Here is a 19749-nt window from a genome sequence, read left to right on the forward strand (position 1 = left end):
GAGCGCCCCCTTCGTGATGACCGGCACGGTAAACGGGCAGGTTTACCTTAAGGAGTGCCTACAGAAGCGCTTACTACCACTATTGAAGCAGCACGAGTGCCCGACCATCTTCTGGCCGGATCTCGCTTCGTGCCACTATTCAAAAGACGTGTTGGAGTGGTACGAAGTCAACGGGGTCACCTTCATGCCAAAGGAAATGAACCCTCCCAACGCGCCGGAGCTTCGCCCAATAGAGAAATATTGGGCGATTATGAAGCAGGCCCTCCGGAAGAACCCAAAAGTTGTCAAATCGGAAGCGGACTTCAAGAGAAAATGGATTTCTGTTAAAAAAAAACAACCTGACGTTGTATAGAACTTTATGGACGGGGTAAAGAGGAAGGTGCGAGCATACGGGCTTGGGCTCGAAGTATGAATAAAAACAAAATGCCAAAAGTTGTTTAATAGTTTTTATTTTACTGTCTAAAATTTTCAAAAGGATCGGTCTACTGGGCGAATTTCTACAGCGTTTTTTCCGTGATGCAATTTGATGTGACACACCCTTTAGAACTGCGTTTAACGAGAAGTTTTAGGATGTGAAATTAAAATCTAAAATTCAATAATGTAAGATATAATGAAAGATTTCAAATGCCTATAACTCGACAATTTTTTGATAGATCCCTAAGACGTTCGCATCAATCGATTGAAAATAACGTTTGCATTTTAAAAAAATGAAAATTGCCGATTTCTCATGGGTTTACCTTCCCACGCACTGACGAAACTACCCATGCAGCATCACTCATAGTAACCCATGAGTCAGCAGAAAAAAATGACAGCTCTATCATTCGAACTCTAACCTTGATGGCGAAAACAGTGAAGCTACTCCGTTCAGAAGTGTTCGCGTTCAAAGATCGGTACTCCGCCGCGTCGAAAACGACATCGTGCGGCACTTTGTGGACGCTGGATACGCCCGTTCCGGCATCTACAACATCTTGGCACTATTGGACAACAATCAGAGTATCGAAAGATAGTCTGGTTCCGAACGGCCGACGACCCTGAGTGACAAGAAGCTCCAAAGGATGCTGAAGAGGAAGATCGAGGGAACGGTGGCTACATCGTTGCGTGCGCTCGGCCGGGAGGTCGATGCAACCGGTCAAACAGTGAAGAAGTACCTGGTGAACATGGAAATACATGTCAGGAAGCGGAAGTCCCGTCCACTGGTCTCGGAGTTGCAGGCAATGACGCAACGGCATCGGCTGAATAAGATGGTCAAGTCAATTTTCCCGGCGAATCGCGACGTTGGGGTGGTGATGGACGACGAGACCTATCGCACCCCGGATGGCAACGACTGGCAGGGCTTCCTTCGTATTTTACTTAAACCCATTACATCGAGCATCTATGGACAATACTGGATGAAAAAATTCAATTCGCGGAGACATCATAACAATTTTGGATGGATAAACAAACAGCATGGGATGCGATTCTACAACAAATGTTGCCTTATTTGGTCGAAAGTATGCCCAAAAGACTCATGGCAGTAATGGAGAATCATGGAGAACATATTAAATATTGAGATATAATATCCACGCGCATCGCTTAATTTCTTTGTTTATATACCGTTTACTTTTCTATTTCCTAAGCTGAATCACTGACATTAGAAAGAAAAATGTATTGGAGTAATATCAATTTGAATATGAATATAAACAATGGCTTATTTACGTTCTTTCCATTGTAAGGAATACAAAATTTAAAAAAAACATGAACAAGTATTTTGCGTAAAGCTGTTTTTTTTTGTTTCCAGCGCTCTACATTAAAACAAAAACATGTAACTAGAAGATTCAAAGACTAGAAAACTTGAAGATTTGAAATAATGTGTATTTTATCTCCAGATGTACATTTTATATTTTTTTAGCCAGGATCGAATATATTTTTTTTCTTTCCGCATTGAAATTGACTATAACTTTTTAGAGTTTTTAACGTTACTCTTTTTCTAACATTCTATCTGGGTTCGTATTCGATCGAATACGCGAATAACAGTCATATAAAAGAATTATTTGATTGCTTTGTAGAACGTGAATCGAAACCCCAAATTGGTCTGGCTATATCCAGCCAGAGAATGCTCAAGTGCAAGTAACAGTTTGCATCTAATTCGTGATAGTAATGTTAACAAAGAACCGAACCGTTCTATCGATCGAATCAATTCAAACCAATTTCAGGGCAGTCAAATGCCCTAAATTGGCCGATAATTGCAGAAGATAGGTTCACTTTCCAGCCAAACGTGTTGGCTTGCCCCTTCGTCGATTGGTATCTTGGCTTGGTACTATCTGATGAATGGCAAACATTAGACATCGACCCGTAATACGATTGACCAGCAGAGGATTGGCTGCTGCTGCTGCTGCTGTGGTATGGTTTTATTGTTCTCAACTATTTAAGATGCTCTTTCGAAGCATTGTTATTCTCGACATTGCCATTTGCTAATGAATGCTATAAATAAGGTACGAATGCGGGGAAAGCGGGATATGAGGGGGAGAAAATAATTAGAACGATGAAATGAGAGTGCCCTTTTTGCCAATCCTGGGCCAACATAAAACCGAAGCGAGTGCCCAAGCCTTTGGCATCGGTGGCAGTATGATATATATTTTATTCCATCTCTTAATTACCTGGGATAATCTCTTCTGATAGGATTAAATTTCCAGTGCCGGCAAAGCAAGCAAGAAAAAAAAAACAGAGATGGGCAGCAGATGGAGAGAAATTGAAATTTAATAAACTATGGCCAGCAATGATTCGTTTTGGTTTCCCCCCGCAGTGCACATTGTCAGGCACATCGAAACTTACCGCTTCATCGCCTGATCCTTCGTCGAAATAGCCGGCTCCTCTTTGTCCGGGGGATCCCGGGGAGCCTGGTGGTCCCGGTGGACCCTGAGGACCCGGTGGACCCGGAGGCCCTCGTATGCTGTCCCCTGGGGGTCCTTTCAATCCTCGCTCGCCTTTCTCCCCTTTCAGTCTGTATCCATACTCCGGTGGTGGTGGTGGTGATATCATTGGTAGTTCAAACATTGAATCGTCGTCATCGCCGCTCGACTGCAATGGAAAAGAAAATAGAAAACAGTGCTCGTTAGTTCAACAACATTCGGCTGCTGTCTGGTGCAAAGATTTACAATTAACGGTGCAACGGGGAGCAGTGGAGATTATTTACGCTCCGATGAAAAACTTCAAAAGAGCACCGAGGATCTCATTAAGAAATTGGAATAGAAGCATTAATCTAATTTCTCGGCAATTTAATCCCAAGCCGATTACGCGAGCGGTTGCAACAGTTTTGTCGGATGTAAATAAAGTTGTCGAATTTGGAGTTTTTTCTGTGCGCGAATTTTCCATCGATTATCTGTTTTTCCCTGCTCCAGCGAGGCGTGCCGGAGTGCGGGAAAGCCGCTTGATCTCTCATTCAATTAAAAAGTTTCCTGACTTTCGCTGTTTTGGACGTGCTATTTTTCCATCCGGCCGCGCTTCATTGGCTCACACAGGGTAAGGATACATGATACAGGTCTGGCGAGAGCATTATCGCAAATCTTTCCGTAGTCGAAGTTTGGCGCAACTCTCGCAGCACAGTGAACCGATTAGCTGAACTGATTAACTCTGAGTGTTTGGATTATTTTGTTTTATGATGATTGTTTGGAGGATTTCAACGCATTCTTCGCATCTATGGCGAGCTGATATTGACGCTTTTTGGAAGGTCGATAAATTTTAGCATGATATTTCCACGAAGATGCTTCTCTGTATCATTCAAATTTGATTATGCAAAGTGGTGCCGTGTGCTTAAGTTTGCTCTCCCACCATCCACGCACACACATCCATTTCATTTAATTACTTCACAAATGCTGTGAAATACTTACCACCGTTACACTTTTTTTTTGTTATCTCTTCCATCATCGCCTAAACATGAAGAACAAGAAAAACATTCCCCCGCGGCACTCGCGCCATCTTTTTACACATTCAGCACTGTTCCGGCGTGTGGTACTTCTTGCTTTTCGTCGATGTCGGATCTCGACTGCATGAGGAAAAAAAAACAAGAAACTTGCGAGAGGCACTTTACGCTCGTTCCACACGGCGGAAAATTTGCCATTTCCGGAACGGCTTTTACACACCCAGAAGGACCCGACGGGGGTTTCACAAAAGTTATTTTTACACGAAGTCGCGGGTTGTACACAGGTGGTTGTTATTTTTTTAGCGCTAAACATCAAGTCAGGAAATCCGTGGGGTAGAGGCGCCATGAATTTGAATTTTCCTCAAACTTCAGCGGAAATAGTTTCAAAGTTGAAACTAATTATTTGAAACATTAAAATCACAAATGTTTGTTCGAACATCATTCGAGAACTGATCGTCCGATTTGTGCTGTCTTTCTTGTTGTATCATAGTCTTAGAAATTCTTAGAAATTCGCGTAGATGCATTTTTTGTATTTTTTATTGTGATATCAGGTGGCTAATAATTGTACTATTAATGGAGTGAACAAACAGTACTCAACAATCATTCTAAACTGTTCTTTTCAAGGCCATCGATTGATCATCAAATAGTTCAATAACAAAGTTTTTCAACTATATTCAATTCAATATGCAATAAATACCCTAAGGTAATCCTATGCCAACAATGCGATCGTGTCCCGGACAAAACCCTCTTCTAGCTTTTTTAAACCACAATTAAGTTACATTAATGTGAAAAAGTTTCGAAAAGACGGTGCAACATGCAACATCACGCGTGTCACAATGCACAATGGTCCAGGAGATGCATTTAAGTGGAAATTAGCATTTAGAGCTCGACAGTTATTCTCTAGGCAATAACTGTCTTAGACAAAGTTGTTACATATGATAGAGCGCTCATTTTTATGTTATATAAAATTAGGTGACGAAAATTGTCGATGAATTAAAAAATATAACTTTCTTATCTTTAGAGATAGACGCAAATATAGTTCGATAATTTTGTAGTCCCAGTTATTTGAGATATCTTTGTAGAACAAAGTTTTTCTCTATCTCTTAAAATAATCGATATAGCGTCTTTTTTCCATGTTACGTTAGGCTTACCATGAGAAACACTATTGATTCGCTCTAACTTTTATATTTCAAATTCTACATGCAAACTGCCTTCGAAAGAGTTTTAGAGCTTGCTAAGACAAACATTTTTCGATGCAGAACCTGTCGATATCTCAACTTTACTCAAAGTTATTGATATTTGTTCCCAACAAAAAAAAACTCTCTTCAATTGTTTGTCATTGTTTCTGGGGCAAACGTAAACAAAGTTTATTGACGGCATTTGAAAGAGCATATTTCACTCTACATGATGTGTGATGTTACATCAAAATGGTCTTCGTACGACTTTTAGAGCTTATCAATACCAATATTTTGCGATGCAGAACATGTCAATATCTAAATCCTGCTCAAAGTTATTGATGGGTTTTCATCCAAAAACTCATGATTTCAATTTTAATTTACTCAAACCCAAAAAATAACATATCTTTGAAAATCACACATCGTGTAGAGTGAAATATGCTCTTTCAAATGCTGCCAATAAACTTTGTTTATGTTTGCCCCAGAAAGAATGACAAAAAATTGAAGAGAGCGTATTTTTTGGGAAGAAATATTAATAACTTTGAGTGAAGTTGAGATAATGGCAGGTTTTGCATCGCAAAATGTTTGTATTAGTATGCTTTAAAAGTCTTCCGAAGACAGTTTGTATGTAGAATTTAAAATATAAAAGTTAGAGCAAAAAACCAGTTTTTTCATGGTGACCCTAACGTAGCTTTGAATAAAGGCGCTATATCGGTTATTTCAAGAGATAGAAAAAAAACTTTTTTCTACAAAGATGTCTCAAATGACTGGGACTACAACATTGTAGAACTATATTTACCTCTATTTATAAAGATTAGAAAGTTAGATTTTTTATTTCATCGAAAATTTTGGTCACCATATTTTTGATAACATTAAAATGAGCGCTCTATCATATGTTACAACTTTGTCGAAGACAGTTTTTGTCTAGAGAATAACTCTCGAGCTCTAAATGCTAATTTCCACTTAAATGCATATTCTGGTCCATTGTCCATTGGTGGAGTGAACAAACAGTACCCAACAATCATTCTAAACAGTCCTTTTCAAGGCCATCGATTGATCGTCAAAGAGTTCAATAAGAAAGTTTTTCAAATATATTCAATTCAATATGCAATAAATACCCTTAGGTAATCCTATGCCAACTATGCGATCGCGTCCCGGACAAAACCCGTTTCTAACTTTTTCATACCACAATTAAGTTACATTAATGTGAAAAAGTTTCGAAAAGACGGTGCAATATGCTACATCACGCGTGTCACAATGGTTATATTGAAAGAACGTTCGATGAGCAGATAATTTCGCATTGGTCTACAGCGATTCAGCACCGTTTGACTATATTATGGGGCTATGTGAGCTCTCGGTTTTTTTGTCAATAAGGCGCATGAGGTCGACTCCATGGAAGACAACATTCGCCACGCTATCACTGATATACTGCAAAAGTGATCGAAAATTGGATTTCCCGATTGGACTTTGTCCGCGACCCAACCAAGGCGGCTGATAAAAAAATAGTATCATATTTCCGTTTAAAGTTCCACATCTCTCCATGAGACACCCTGTACCTGTGATTTCTGGTACTTATACACTGTGTCCAATATATTCCCATATACCGTTTTATCTCACTGCAGTAGCAGTAGCGCAAACACTATATTTGTATTGGTGTAATCTTCGCTATGCTTACACAATCCATCAACGGAGCTGTTTGATTACTCTTATTCAGTGTTCATTGTTTATTAACGATGATGAATTTCGTGCTGTGATAATAAAAAAGGTTTTGGAGGGAGAGCGCCCAGGCTCTATTTTCATAAGTTTGGAAAACCGGAGAGTGAAGAATAATTTTGTTTTTTCATTTGGAGGTACCGTGAAAATTATACGATACAATTCATCATTCCATCATCATTCAAGAATTCAACCATGTAGGGTTATTTGAAAAAAAAAGAATCCCAACTAAACCGCTTCACGTATCAACATCGAACTGGGGCTTAGGAAAAAAATAAACGCATCTATATCCAGCCATTCCATGCCAAATCGATACAGTGGTTCTCAGATTATCGTCAAAAACGGTAACTTTGTTCTTTATCGCAAAACATAAGACCCGTATTTTTTTTTATTTTTTATTAGGGTGCCCATTTTCATTTTACGTAAAGCGAAAAATCGACTTTTTCTTCTTTTTACCAAAAATGACTTTTTCAAAAATTCGTAACTTCAGATGATCGACATATCAAATTAAAGCCACATAAGCTGGCCTTTTTTGAAAAAAATATTATACCTGCAAAAATTTGGAATTTTGGCTTATTGATTGTACAGGTCGGACTCGATTATATACAGACTCGATCATATGTGATTCGATTATATACAATTTTGCACTCGATTATATGTAGTTTGGAAAAAAAAATATTTTTTTTAAATTTTTATTTCAAGAGGAAATGTAACCTTTCAACGTTAAGGTGAAATTTAAGTGGCTATTACATGTCTCCTTCTTCTTGGATGGCACTAACGTTCCCAGTGGAACTTTTGCCGTCTCAACGTAGGTACTTCTTGCGTCATTTTCATTAATAGTACAGTGACGTCTCGATTATATCACTGGGCGTTTTTATCACGTATCGTTTTTAACACTCTCGAATTCATTACTGAAAATGTTTCGCTTTTATCACATTTTTCGAAAAATGAAAAATTATATGAAAAGTTCAATCTGCTGTTAAATTATTGAACAAAAAATGAAATTTAAGCAAGAAAAATATTTTTGAGCATTCATGCCGCCTATCGTGATTAGCCGTATTCATGGGAAAATTTCTTACTGATGGATTTGTAGCATATTTCACACATTTTTTGAAAGCTTGAAAGCATATTATTTTCATAAGCTCAGAATTAAAAACTATTAATAATTCTGAGAATCTTTTTCTTCGATTGTATAAAATGAGATGCACGACCTATGCCGTTTCCCAGTTTGAGCCGTGTAAGAGACAGTCATACTTTTTCTTGTAATAGATTCATTCCTGTGTAGGGACAATAAGGCGATATAAGCAAATGAAAAAAAAAATGTTAATCACAAATCGCCCAAAAATTCGGTATACACCGTATGACATTCACAAGAATGCTAAAGTAGAAGGATTAATTTGGTGAAACTGTATGTTTTGACTATAAGCACTATAAGAATTATTAAATATGCTGCTGAATGTAGAATTGTTTTAATGTTAAAATTAATTGATGGTAGATATTCTATACTTACTTTAATGGAAAATACAGCAAGCTAGAATACGGCTGTGGTGATTGATAGTATCTGCGTCGTTTAAGTTTAGCGATTCTTGTTATAATTCTAAAGTTTGTGCAATGGATAATTTCCAAGAACATTTTTTTCAATTACTTGAAGTCTTATGATTTAATCGTTGACCGGGTATATAATTGCAACGAATCTGCCTTATTATTCAAAATGATTACCAGATAAACGTTAACTCATTTGGAGAGAAAAAGGAGTCGCATGAAAACCGCATAATTTTCATGTTACAATTTCCCTTGCTTATTCAAAGCGGAAAGTATTGCTTGAATGCTTCTAAAATCTGTTTGCTCTGGAAGTTCCCGAAAAAGACTACAACCTAGGGGCCCTCCGATAATAGACAACTGCATTGCGCACCATTGCTTGTGGGTAGAGATGCCAACCTTCCTGATTTTTCAGGATTTCCCAGATTTTTTGACACGTTCCCTGATATCCTGACGAACACTCAATTTTCCCTGATTTTTCTGAAATGATCCTGATTCTTCCTGATTTTGTATTTTTTACTTTTGTTTATTAAATTCGTTTATTTTTACAGGCTCAGTTACACGAGTTTGAAGGAAGGAGTAGAGTTCTTAAATATATTTTTAAAACTATATATAAACAATTTTCTTAGCCTTAGGGTTAGTAAGGTGAAAAATCGATTACTCGCGGTGGACTCGAGTTTAGATGGAACTTTTTACTTAATTAGAATGAAAATTATCCGTAAAAAGTTTACAATGTTTTCCTGATTGAAGATGAGAATTTTCATAATAGCCTACATAAAAAAGCTCTCCAGTCCCCACTTGTATAATGTTTAATCATTTTATGTTTATTATCCAGATATTCCGAGGCGATTCGCTTTATTCAAGATACCCTGTCGACATTTTTTAAAGCTTGAAGTTAGCGTGGAAGAAAGATACTCTATCAGACTAGCACACCCAAAGTCAGTTTCAAATCGTTATATTTTGAATTAAAATAATTACTTGTTGTTTTTTTTGAATACTTATAACTCGTAGTCCCAATGCTTACTTTAAAACTTTGTCTATACATTTCCTGATATTCCATGAAAACTCATCATCATTAGCATACTCGTTCGAAATAGGTCTCGAAGCTGAACTTATTCATTATTCTCGAAGCTCCATCATTAGCTTCTACTAACAAAAAGTCGATAAATTCCTGCTCGCAACAAACTAAAGGAACTTCCAGGATTAGTCAATGTGATAGCCGTCGTGTTCCATCAGAGTAACGCCAAACTTCCTGTCTCTTTGACAACACGACAATTTATTTTGGAGTCTGGCTGGAATATGATATCCCACCAGCTAAACTAACTCGATATTGCACCTTCAGATTATCACAGGATAGGGTCCCTGTGGAATTATCTCTAGCACACGAACATAATGTCGAAGAAACATAGAAAATTTCCCCTTTTTTATATATTATACAGTTTTCGACGAGAATGTAAACATATTCTGGGATGAAAACATTTTAGGCTATGTGACAGATGGTGAAAGGTCGTGGAACAAAACTGTGCTCATAAACTTGAATAAATGTAATCTGCCTATAAAAATGATGCGATTGTGTTTCCAAAAATCAGTTCGAACTTCTCGGGCAACACAATATAAGCTATCCTGATTTCTCCTGATTTTTACTTTCACTCTCTCCGATTTTTCAAAATAATAGTTGGCAACCCTACTTGTGGGGATGAAATTTCCTCTGGCGATGGACTGATGAAAAATTGTTCAAATCCAACAGAATGATGAATCAGGGACAAATTCAAAACATAAAAGTAATATATCGAGAAAAATTAGAAATGTCAAGCATGCTTATTTCAGAAATACTGAACAAGGCACTGAAAAAAAAATAACATTCAAAGATCTAGCTATTTGCATATTGGCAGCACGTCAACCGAAATCATAAAATCTTGGAAGCAATTTAATGTGGTCCAAAACAAATATGTATTAGGTTTTTTTTCCCCATTTATTTATTTATTAGGCTCATTAGCATTTTAGCTGTAACAGAACCGGGTTTAATCGTGTACATGTACATATATTTACGTTTCTATAAATTATAAATTACACAGTAGTTAGTAGTAGCTATTTAGGCGTTAAGTTTTCTGTTCCATTACATTATGGTAAATTACACAGTAGTAGCCAGTTAGGCGTAAGGGTATTCTTTCTGTTCTTCCATTGTTCAGCAGACCGGACAGCGGAGACAGTTGATATTGATCATTGTTGGATTATTCATAGAACAGCAGCCCGATGTTTCTTGCAGAGCAGAGCAGTTGTATGGATGAATCGATCTTTGTTCCACCGTGGATCGATTTCCATCGCTGATGATGGTTGCGTGGACGTAGTTATTCTATAACAACACAAAGATGGTCAATTGAGGGCCCTGAGTTTGAACTCACGATCGATCGCTTGGTAAGCGAACGCGTAACCAAGTGGCTACGAAGACCCCCTTGTATTAGGTTTTTTTTTTTTTTTTTTTTATCTGTATTATAGTGATTTTCAACTCATTTGGCTGGTTCGTCACTTTTTACTTCCATTTTTGGAAGAATGTCGGGAGTGAGAATTGAACTCGTGACCTTTAGCGTGAGAGGCATGGATGTTACCACTACGCCAGATCGCCTCTACTTATGTAGTATTAGGTTGATGAATATAGAATTTCTGTATCCACGTTATTCATGATTACTGATCCTGGTAATCAAATAGTGGTACCGGACCTCGAAGAAGGAAGAATATTTCACACACAACTTTCCGACAGCCAAATAGTCGGTATAGTATTCATTCAATCAGAAAAGGATGAAGATACCGATGTTGGGAAAGATGAAGACAAAGAAAAAAAAGAATAGTTACAGTAATCAACCGGAAATAGCAGTTCTGAAAAACAGAATGCAATTCATACAAAATTTCAATTCAAAATTTGAATAATACGATAGAATGGGAAGAATAAAATAACTTAAAATTAGCTACAATGTCTATCACACAATGTCTTCGAGAAAACAAAAGAAATTGCTATGAGAAAAGCACTGCAACTATAATTTAGTTATATCATGTTATACTGTGTTGATTTAAGTGTCCATGTTGTACATATTGTAATAAATGTTTTACTATAAATTTGCATGTTGCACGGAAAATAATGTATAAATCATACATATTGAAGGGAAAAAAATATTTTTCGTTTAATAGAAATATATGTTTCGAATATATCACGTTTCCATTTTATCACGCGAAATTTTTTTTTGAGGTTGATAGAATCGAGACGTTTAAAATTTCTAAGCCGGATAATACAGCACGCCTTGAATGTGACAAGTGTGGCAAGAGTGGCAAGCTCTAGAATATGCGTGATCGCAGTGCAAGTCGGAAGAAATTTTTTTGACGAAAAATCTCCCGGCCGGGACGGGAATCGAACCCGAACCCCGGCATGATAATGTGGGACGCTAACCATTCGGCCGCGGGAGCACGGCTATTACATGTACAGTGGGGTTAAAATTGTTATTTTCAATGATTTTGCTTGAATTTTTACCAGGAATTGTTTATATCGATATTGCAGCCAAATTAAGAAAGATAGGTGTTGGGTGTCATAGAACAAATTGTAGAGCGCTTAAAGAGCTTCAATTTAATTGATAGAAACAATTTAGTATAATATAATTTTTTAGGATAAAATTAATGATAACGCATCAAAAATTATTAACTTTTAAGTTTTTCACATCCAAAATGTTATTAAAATCCACTAATTTAGAACTAATTTAGATGTTCTACTACTATATCCTGTACTGAGTGTGTTTTTTTTCTGATTTTTTTCAGTGTTGCACGGTTCAATTTTTCTTTTTTCCAAATGGTTTGGCTGAGTAAGGGAGTAAAAAGTGCCCTCAAATCAAAGCACCAGCTGTATGTAAAATATTGTATAGGGTTTTAGTGTTTGATTTTCTGATGAAAAAATTGTTTGAAAATATCGATCGATGCACCTAAGTAAAGTGTACTTTCAGTATTTTTTTTTTCATATTTTTGTCTGAAAGCTATTGATAATGGTGTGAAAAAACGAAAATGTGCATTTTTTACCATAGATCCTATGGTGTACTATATAAGGACTCAAATATATGGCACTACTGTCAAAATGTTTTAATTAGTACCCTATACAATAAGTTTTTCGCTTCCAAAATGTTATTAAAATCCACTAATTTAGATGTTCTACTACTATATCCTGTACTCATCTTTCAAATGAAAGCATCAGAATCGTCTTCCGTAGCGTACTTTTTAATGTAGAGCTACTTTGAGGCAAAAGTTCTATAACTCTGTCATTGTTGAAATTCGACCATATGCGTAGAAGAGTTTTTTTTTCGTTTTTTCGTTTTTGATTCTTCAAAGTAAATATATTTTCAGACCTCTCTCCCCTCTCCTAGGGGGAGCTGCTATACAAATGAAACACAAATTTCTGCATAACTCGAGAACTAATCAACCAAAAGTAAGGGTAACATTCGAGGAAGGAATCGTCCGATTTCATATGTCATCATTTTATTATAATTTCTGTATCACACATGTATTCCATGTAAGGGATAAACATGTCATTTGCAAGTGGATGGAAAATCTTGAACCAGAATTGGGTCTGAAAATAATTTGGTATTATAATGACGTGTTCTGGTAGAAGTATTAGGAAATTTATAGTAAAAAGAGTTTGTAAAGGGTCAAAATTAATCAATGATTGCGATTGAACCCATGGACATTCGCTTAGTAAGAAAACGTGAATGTTTGAAAGTATTTGTAACAAAAAAACATTTTGGGCGAGATGAAGTTTGCAAGGTCAGCTAGTCATTTATAAACATACAGGTATAACTGCAGGTACCTAAACAAGTGATAATCTGAAAATTAAATATTTGATTAGTATAACTGGAGGGAATTGCCGATGACTTTCATATTTACTAATTTTGGATGTTGGTTCTTGTTCCCTTTTTTGAATCTAAATTGTAATATTTTTTCTGCAAAGAAATGCCAAACCGACATGAACGTGATGCCGATACAAACGAACTAATGAAAACAAGGAGAAGAAATGAAAATTCAAAAAGTAATAGAATATTTACAAATTAAATGAGCCTAATAAACACAAGTTCGTGATATCTGTCCAATACAAAGTTGTTACCAAAACATAATATTTGTTAGATGATGCAGATCGACAGAATCGTTTTGTCATGACAAAATTTGAATTTTATCTTCAACCTAGGTTATAGTCAATTTTGCGTAGAACTAAAGCGAGCAATTTGAGATGCCACACTGATACACAAAAGTTGAAGAAGGTCCATAAAAGCATTCAGATTGAATCCGTCTAAAACAGTTTTTGTAGTTTTATCCCCTAATTTGAGTTCCACAACTGCGGTGAGGTACTCGAACGATATTTGTTTTGGCTTCTGTTCAGTATCCATTCATTCATCTGTAACTAATCGGCTTACGTAAAGTTCGGACGGTTAGTAACATGGGAGCACTCGGGTCAATAAATCTTAAAATTGCTTCATCTGCTCTAACAAGCGCACCATGAACAAACTCTTTTCAAAAAGAATATCGGCATTGGTCGTATCCCATCAGTCCACCGTAATATTTTTCCAAACCCGAAAAAGGTGATAACGACAAATAATTTTTCAATTTTCAGAATTGTTTCCAATGACATTGGAGAAACGACACATCTCATTAAGTTCACTCCGGGGCGCGTCCCCGTTCCTCGGCGACATCAATTAGCCAATCCGGTCGTAATCCATTATTGTCCCTTCGCTCCATAGTCACCCTTCCCTCTCTCTGTGTGTCAGCATTCCATTGTGTGACAATGATACACTTTTGATGATATTTTTCCGACATAATTTAAAGCGGGGCACGGAGTTTGTTGCGAATTCATTGAGCCGTAAGGAAGCTTCAAATTTGATTAGGGAAATTGGTTTTCCCTCCCCCACGCCAAATGGTTACCCGAACAAAATGGAGGGATGATTAAGAGCTTTCTAATTAGCCTAATAAACTCTTCCTCGCAGTTAAGTTATTTCTGAACGTCGGAATTTCAAAATTGACCAATTATTGTGGAGGAATGTTCTTTTCTTTCATTCTCCACCAGCGCCACCACCATTCCTTCGAGTCCAGAAGCCATCGCCAAATCGTTCCGATAACATAATTCGTGGACGCATTTTCGCTTCGCTAGTTTTGGCTAGGTAGGTTGCGTCATTAGCAGGTGCTCAAGTCCTCTCTGCGTTTCTATTTCTTTTTCTCGTTCGTTTGTTTTGCTCCCCGAATGTCATTCATTCTTTTCATTAATTTCATTGACCTCTTAGAGGAAAAGGTTCTGCTCGTGCTCGAGGAGACTTTGTATGACAGCAGGCCTGGTCCTTCGTCCTAAGCAAATTTAATTAACTTCTCGCTTTGAGTAGGGCGGAATCAAACATGAGATTTGCTGCGTACCTTCGGTTCTTGTGCCAGCCGGGGAATGATAATTACTCGATAGAGAGCAGGTGGGAAGCGCCATTCCAACATGCCAGTCTGGCCTTCACCGAACGGACACGATGCGTTAATGTAGCGCTGTAAGTGTAGGCCAAATGTCACCAGTAATGAATTTCCTTTGTTTATTTCCAAATAAATTATGAATTACAATTTGCGCAGATTGTCTTCAGCGGAATGAAAGCAGACAAGCTGCATTTACTAGATAATGACTGCGTTAAGTTATGTATTGCCACAACGATGGCTCACGAGTGATTAACGTATTTGGAACGAGCCACTTAATGTAATTAAAGGGGCAGTTTCGTAATTCTCCCAGAGAATTCATCTAAATACCCTTCATTTTCTGTAAAAAGGCCGGAAATCGGTCGAACGGTTAAAAGTTTTTATTTCGATAACCTAACAATTCCACGTGTTATGCATCCCGAACAAAAGTAGATCACACTAATGACCGAATTAACAATTAAACCGTCCAATACAATAGTTTTAACACGTAAGGCAACATTTTTCGGATGATTCCGTAGCATGTGAGTATGTCACACCCAGACAGTGATTCTACCTTTCCCACAAACGAACTATTGCTTCCTGTTGACCACCTTCTAACTCTTTTAATATTCTGATCCTGCAAGATGTCATTCGGCGATAATTTATTCAATTGCATATTCTTCAAGATGGAACGTGACTCCGCTTTTCCGATACCCGAAAAAGCTCCCCCTCTCTGCTCTCTGCGTACGTGACAAATCCACATGACTTCATGCACCAGTTCCCATGCAGCACCTCGCTGGTCGACCTATTTATCCGTCCTCCTCCGGGAGCAGCGCTCCATTTGGGGTTCATGCAAATGATACAGGAAAAAATATCGAGGTAACCTCCTCACCAATCGGCATCGAGCTCCCCCGGGGAAACGGAGCGAGAAATGAAGCGCACGGCAGGGGATATACACGGTCTTATTAATTCCGACGCTCATCCACACACACGCACTCTCCCGGCACGGTGGTTCCGGATTAAATTGGTGGTTACCAGTGCTCGCAAAGTTTGTTTCGCCACTCCATAACGGGGTGTCGAGACAAAGACAGCAGCAGCACTTATCAAAACGACTCTCTCAAGACGACCCGACCGCAGTTTTGCTCCAACACACATACACACACACACACACACACACACACACACAGCACAGTAGCAGACGGAATGTATTGAAATAACTTAATTAAAACCAGTTCCCCCCACGTGGGACCATAAAGAAGCGACATTGTGCGCTTACCCTTGCATTGCTAGTGGTTTGGCAGTGGGTGATCCGCATAAATGTTTGACATTTCTATGTACACCATCAAGCGCCTCCAATTGAGCATTTTTCGATGGGGCCGCGTTATGATTCATTCCATGCCGAGGAATGTCAATTTTTTTCCCGTTTTTTGCAATATTTTAAATAAAAAATTATAACGGGTAGTTCCCGGATATTCGTTTCATCTCTATTCAAAATACAAATCAAATTGAATAATTTGATCATTCAGAAAGAGATGTAAATAAAGGTGACGCCACAGAAATTTATTCCTCAAGTAATATCATGTGGCACAATAAGATAATTCCTTTCTGCAACATATCTTTGATGGTAGCTAGACAAAAAGTTAGCCTCTGATTCACTTGACATAGTAATGGCTCTACAGAAAAAAGTTGCATCGACAAATTTTTCTAAATAATGTACAACAACAGCTAGAAGACTCTTGGAAAGTTTTCCATACAGGGTTAATAAAAACATGCGTTTTGTGAGTATGCTTCCTTTGCATTTAGTTAGAATCTTGCTGTACTTCTTTTTTCGGACTTTATCTAACAAAGAAACAAAACATACATCCTTTCTCTCGATTTTTTATATCAATAAATTACATCATTCATAATGTATTCTTCTTTACATTGTCGAACGAGACTTCCTACAAAATGTTGATTTCTTCGATGAAATAACATATGCAAAATTTCAGCTCAATCGGACTTCATTTACTGAACTCTAAAATAATTTTTGGCACAACTTTTGACATCCTGATATATAACATTAAATGAGCTTGAAAAGAACAAAAAAATGTGCTACCCTTCAATACTGGTACAGCATTTGTATAATATACTAGCTGACCCGGAAAATTTCGTCACACCCAAAATTTATTTTTTGTTATCAATACCTCAAAACATTCACGTTTTCTTACTTACGATCATGGGTTCAATCGCATAACTGCATAATTGATGCATCTTCTAATTGACCCTTTACAATTTACTTTTAATATAAATTCCCTAGGACTTCTACCAAAACTCATTATAATATCAGATTATTTTCAGACAGGATACTCGTTCATGATTTTTCAATCACTTGCAAATAACATGTTTCTCCGTTACATCGAATAAATGTTTGATACAGAAAATATGATAGAATGAAGATAGCCCTAAATCGCATAAATCCTTCTTCGAGTTTTGCTCTTATTAACACATTCAGCGAACCATTTTTATTTATATAGATAGAAAAAAAAATTTAGGAGTGCGTTTTATCACATTAAAATTCATTTCCACTTTCGAACAAAAATTAATATCGTTGGCGCAAACATCAAATAGACCAACAACGCTTGTCATTATAGAACATATGGGAATTGAATTTTCCGAATTTTCCCATTTCCCTTCAGAGATTTCCCCAAATTTCAATTGCCATGTTTGGTTGAAATATCTTTAATATTTTTATGGGACCCCTCTTCATTCCAGAGAAGGGAGGGGTGTCAAACCATGATAGAAACATTTCTCGTACCCAAAAGCCCTCACATCCCAAATTTGGCTTCAATTGCTTGATTAGTTCTCGAGCTATGCAAAAGTTTGTGTTTCATTTGTATGGCAGCTCCTTTCCACATTTCTTGCCCTCTAAAACCTCCACATGCTAAATTTGGTTCCATTTGCTTGATTGATTTTCTAGTTATGCGAGTGTCAAACTACTATAGAAACATTTATTGTCCCTTATATTATTATTATTCATTGATTCTCGAGTTTTGCACCATATCCCTAAGGAAGGGGAAAGGAGTCTCTAACCAACATAGAAACATTTATTGCACCCTAAAACCTCCACATGCCAAATTTGGATTTCATTAATTCTCGAGTTATGAAGAAATTCGTGTTTCATCTGTATGGCAGCCCCCCCCCCCCCCCCCTTAGAGAGGGGAGAGGAGTATCTATCCAACATAGAATCATTTATTGCATCCTGGAACGTCCAAACGCCGAATTTGGGATCGTTTGCTTGATTAATTCTCGAGTTATGAAGAAATTTGTGTTTCATTTGTATGGTCCTCCCTTGAAGAGGAGGGAGGGGTCTCGAACTATCGTAAGAACCTTCCCCGGCCCCATAAACCTCTACATACAATTTTTTACGTCGATCGGTTCAGTAGTTTCCGAGTCCATAAGAATCAGACAGACAGACAGACAGACAGAAAACCATTTATATATACTAGCTGACCCGGCAAACTTCGTCCCGCCCAAAATTTGTTTTTTGTTATCAATACCTTCAAACATTCACGTTTTCTTACTTTGAGCAATTTATGGGTCCAATCGCAGAACTATTCACTAATTGGTCTTCTATTCGATCCCGTTGAATTTGCCTTTTACTATAAAATTCCTAGTATTTCTAACAAAACTCATCATTATAATATCAGATTATTTCCAGACACAATTCTCGTTCAAGATTTTTCAATCACTTGCAAATAACATGTTTCTCCGTTACATGGAATAAATGTTTTATACCGAACATATGATAGAATAAAGACAGCCCTAAATCGGACAATCCCTTCCTCAAGTTCTGCTTTTATCAACACATCCGGCGAACCTTTTTTTTTTGGTATAGATAGAAGAAGATATATGAGTGCATTTCATCACAATAGAATCCATTTCCAAAGATCAATTTTGCTAGCACAATCATCAAATGGACTAACAGCACTTGCCACTATGTAATTGTAGAACATATGGGAATTTAATTTTCCGAATTTTCCCATTTTCTTTCAGAGTTTTCCGAAAATTTTCAATTGTCATGTTTGGTTGGAATATTTTCGGTTGAAATATGTGTAATTTTTTTAATGGGACCCCCTGTACATTCCAGAGGAGGGAGGGGTGTCATACCATTATAGAAATATTTCTCATACCCAAAAACTCTCACATCCCAAATTGTGCTTGATTAGTTCTCGAGTTATACAGAAGATTGTGTTTCGTTTGTATGGCAGTCCCCTTAGAGAGGGGGAGGAGTGTATTCACCATAGAAACGTTTCGTGCTCCGTAAAACCTTCACATGCCAAATTTGGCTTCATTTGCTTGATTAGTTTTCAAGTTATGCAGAAATTTGTGTTTCATTTGTAAGACAGTCCACCCTTAGAGAGCTGCAGAAGTGTCTAACCACCATAGAAACATTTATTGCACCCTAAAACCTCAATATGCCTAATTTGGTTTCATTTGCTTGAATAATTCTCGAGTAATGCAGAAATTTGTGTTTCATTTGTATGGCAGCCCCTCCTCTAGAGAGGGGGGAAGGGTTTCAAACTATCATGAAAACCTTTCCCGGCCCCAATAACCCCTACATACCAATTTTCATGTTGATCGGTTCAGTAGTTTCCGAGTCCATAAGAATCAGACAGACAGACAGAAATCCATTTTTATATATACAGATAGATAGATATGTCATAACAAGATCAATATGAGGGAGCGAAACAAGAGACACATTGCAAATAAGCACGCTTTAGCCCTTTTCGCATACTCTGCCACGTATACGGCCCCCGACCGAAAAGGTTACAGGTTCACGATTATGCTCTCCATTTTACTCTTAGAAAACACTTTCCATGCATTCTTTGAAGATCTCACACATTTATGCAACCGCACCAGTGGCTGTGTGGATAGCGTGGTCGTGCAAAACAGCTTTGCATTCCACCCGGCCATGGTTCGATCACTGCTTGGCATCGTTTG

General features: G+C 37.5%; 1 protein-coding gene across 12 annotated transcripts in view; it reads right to left on the reverse strand.

Moving 5' to 3' along the window:
- Positions 1-19749, reverse strand: part of LOC129770678 (collagen alpha-1(XVIII) chain) — a 742307-nt gene that overhangs the window by 110645 nt on the left and 611913 nt on the right. For 11 of the 12 annotated variants that reach the window (XM_055773649.1, XM_055773650.1, XM_055773651.1 and 8 more), the window contains 2 exons: positions 2812-3057; positions 2637-2651 (listed from right to left, as the gene is read on the reverse strand). In XM_055773649.1, the coding sequence (XP_055629624.1) occupies positions 2637-2651; positions 2812-3057 (261 nt within the window). The remainder of the gene's footprint in view (positions 1-2636; positions 2652-2811; positions 3058-19749) is intronic. The other variant, XM_055773645.1, reaches the window with a different exon arrangement.

This window comes from Toxorhynchites rutilus, chromosome 2 (assembly GCF_029784135.1).
Source record: "Toxorhynchites rutilus septentrionalis strain SRP chromosome 2, ASM2978413v1, whole genome shotgun sequence".
In the NCBI taxonomy this organism is placed as follows: domain Eukaryota; kingdom Metazoa; phylum Arthropoda; class Insecta; order Diptera; family Culicidae; genus Toxorhynchites; species Toxorhynchites rutilus.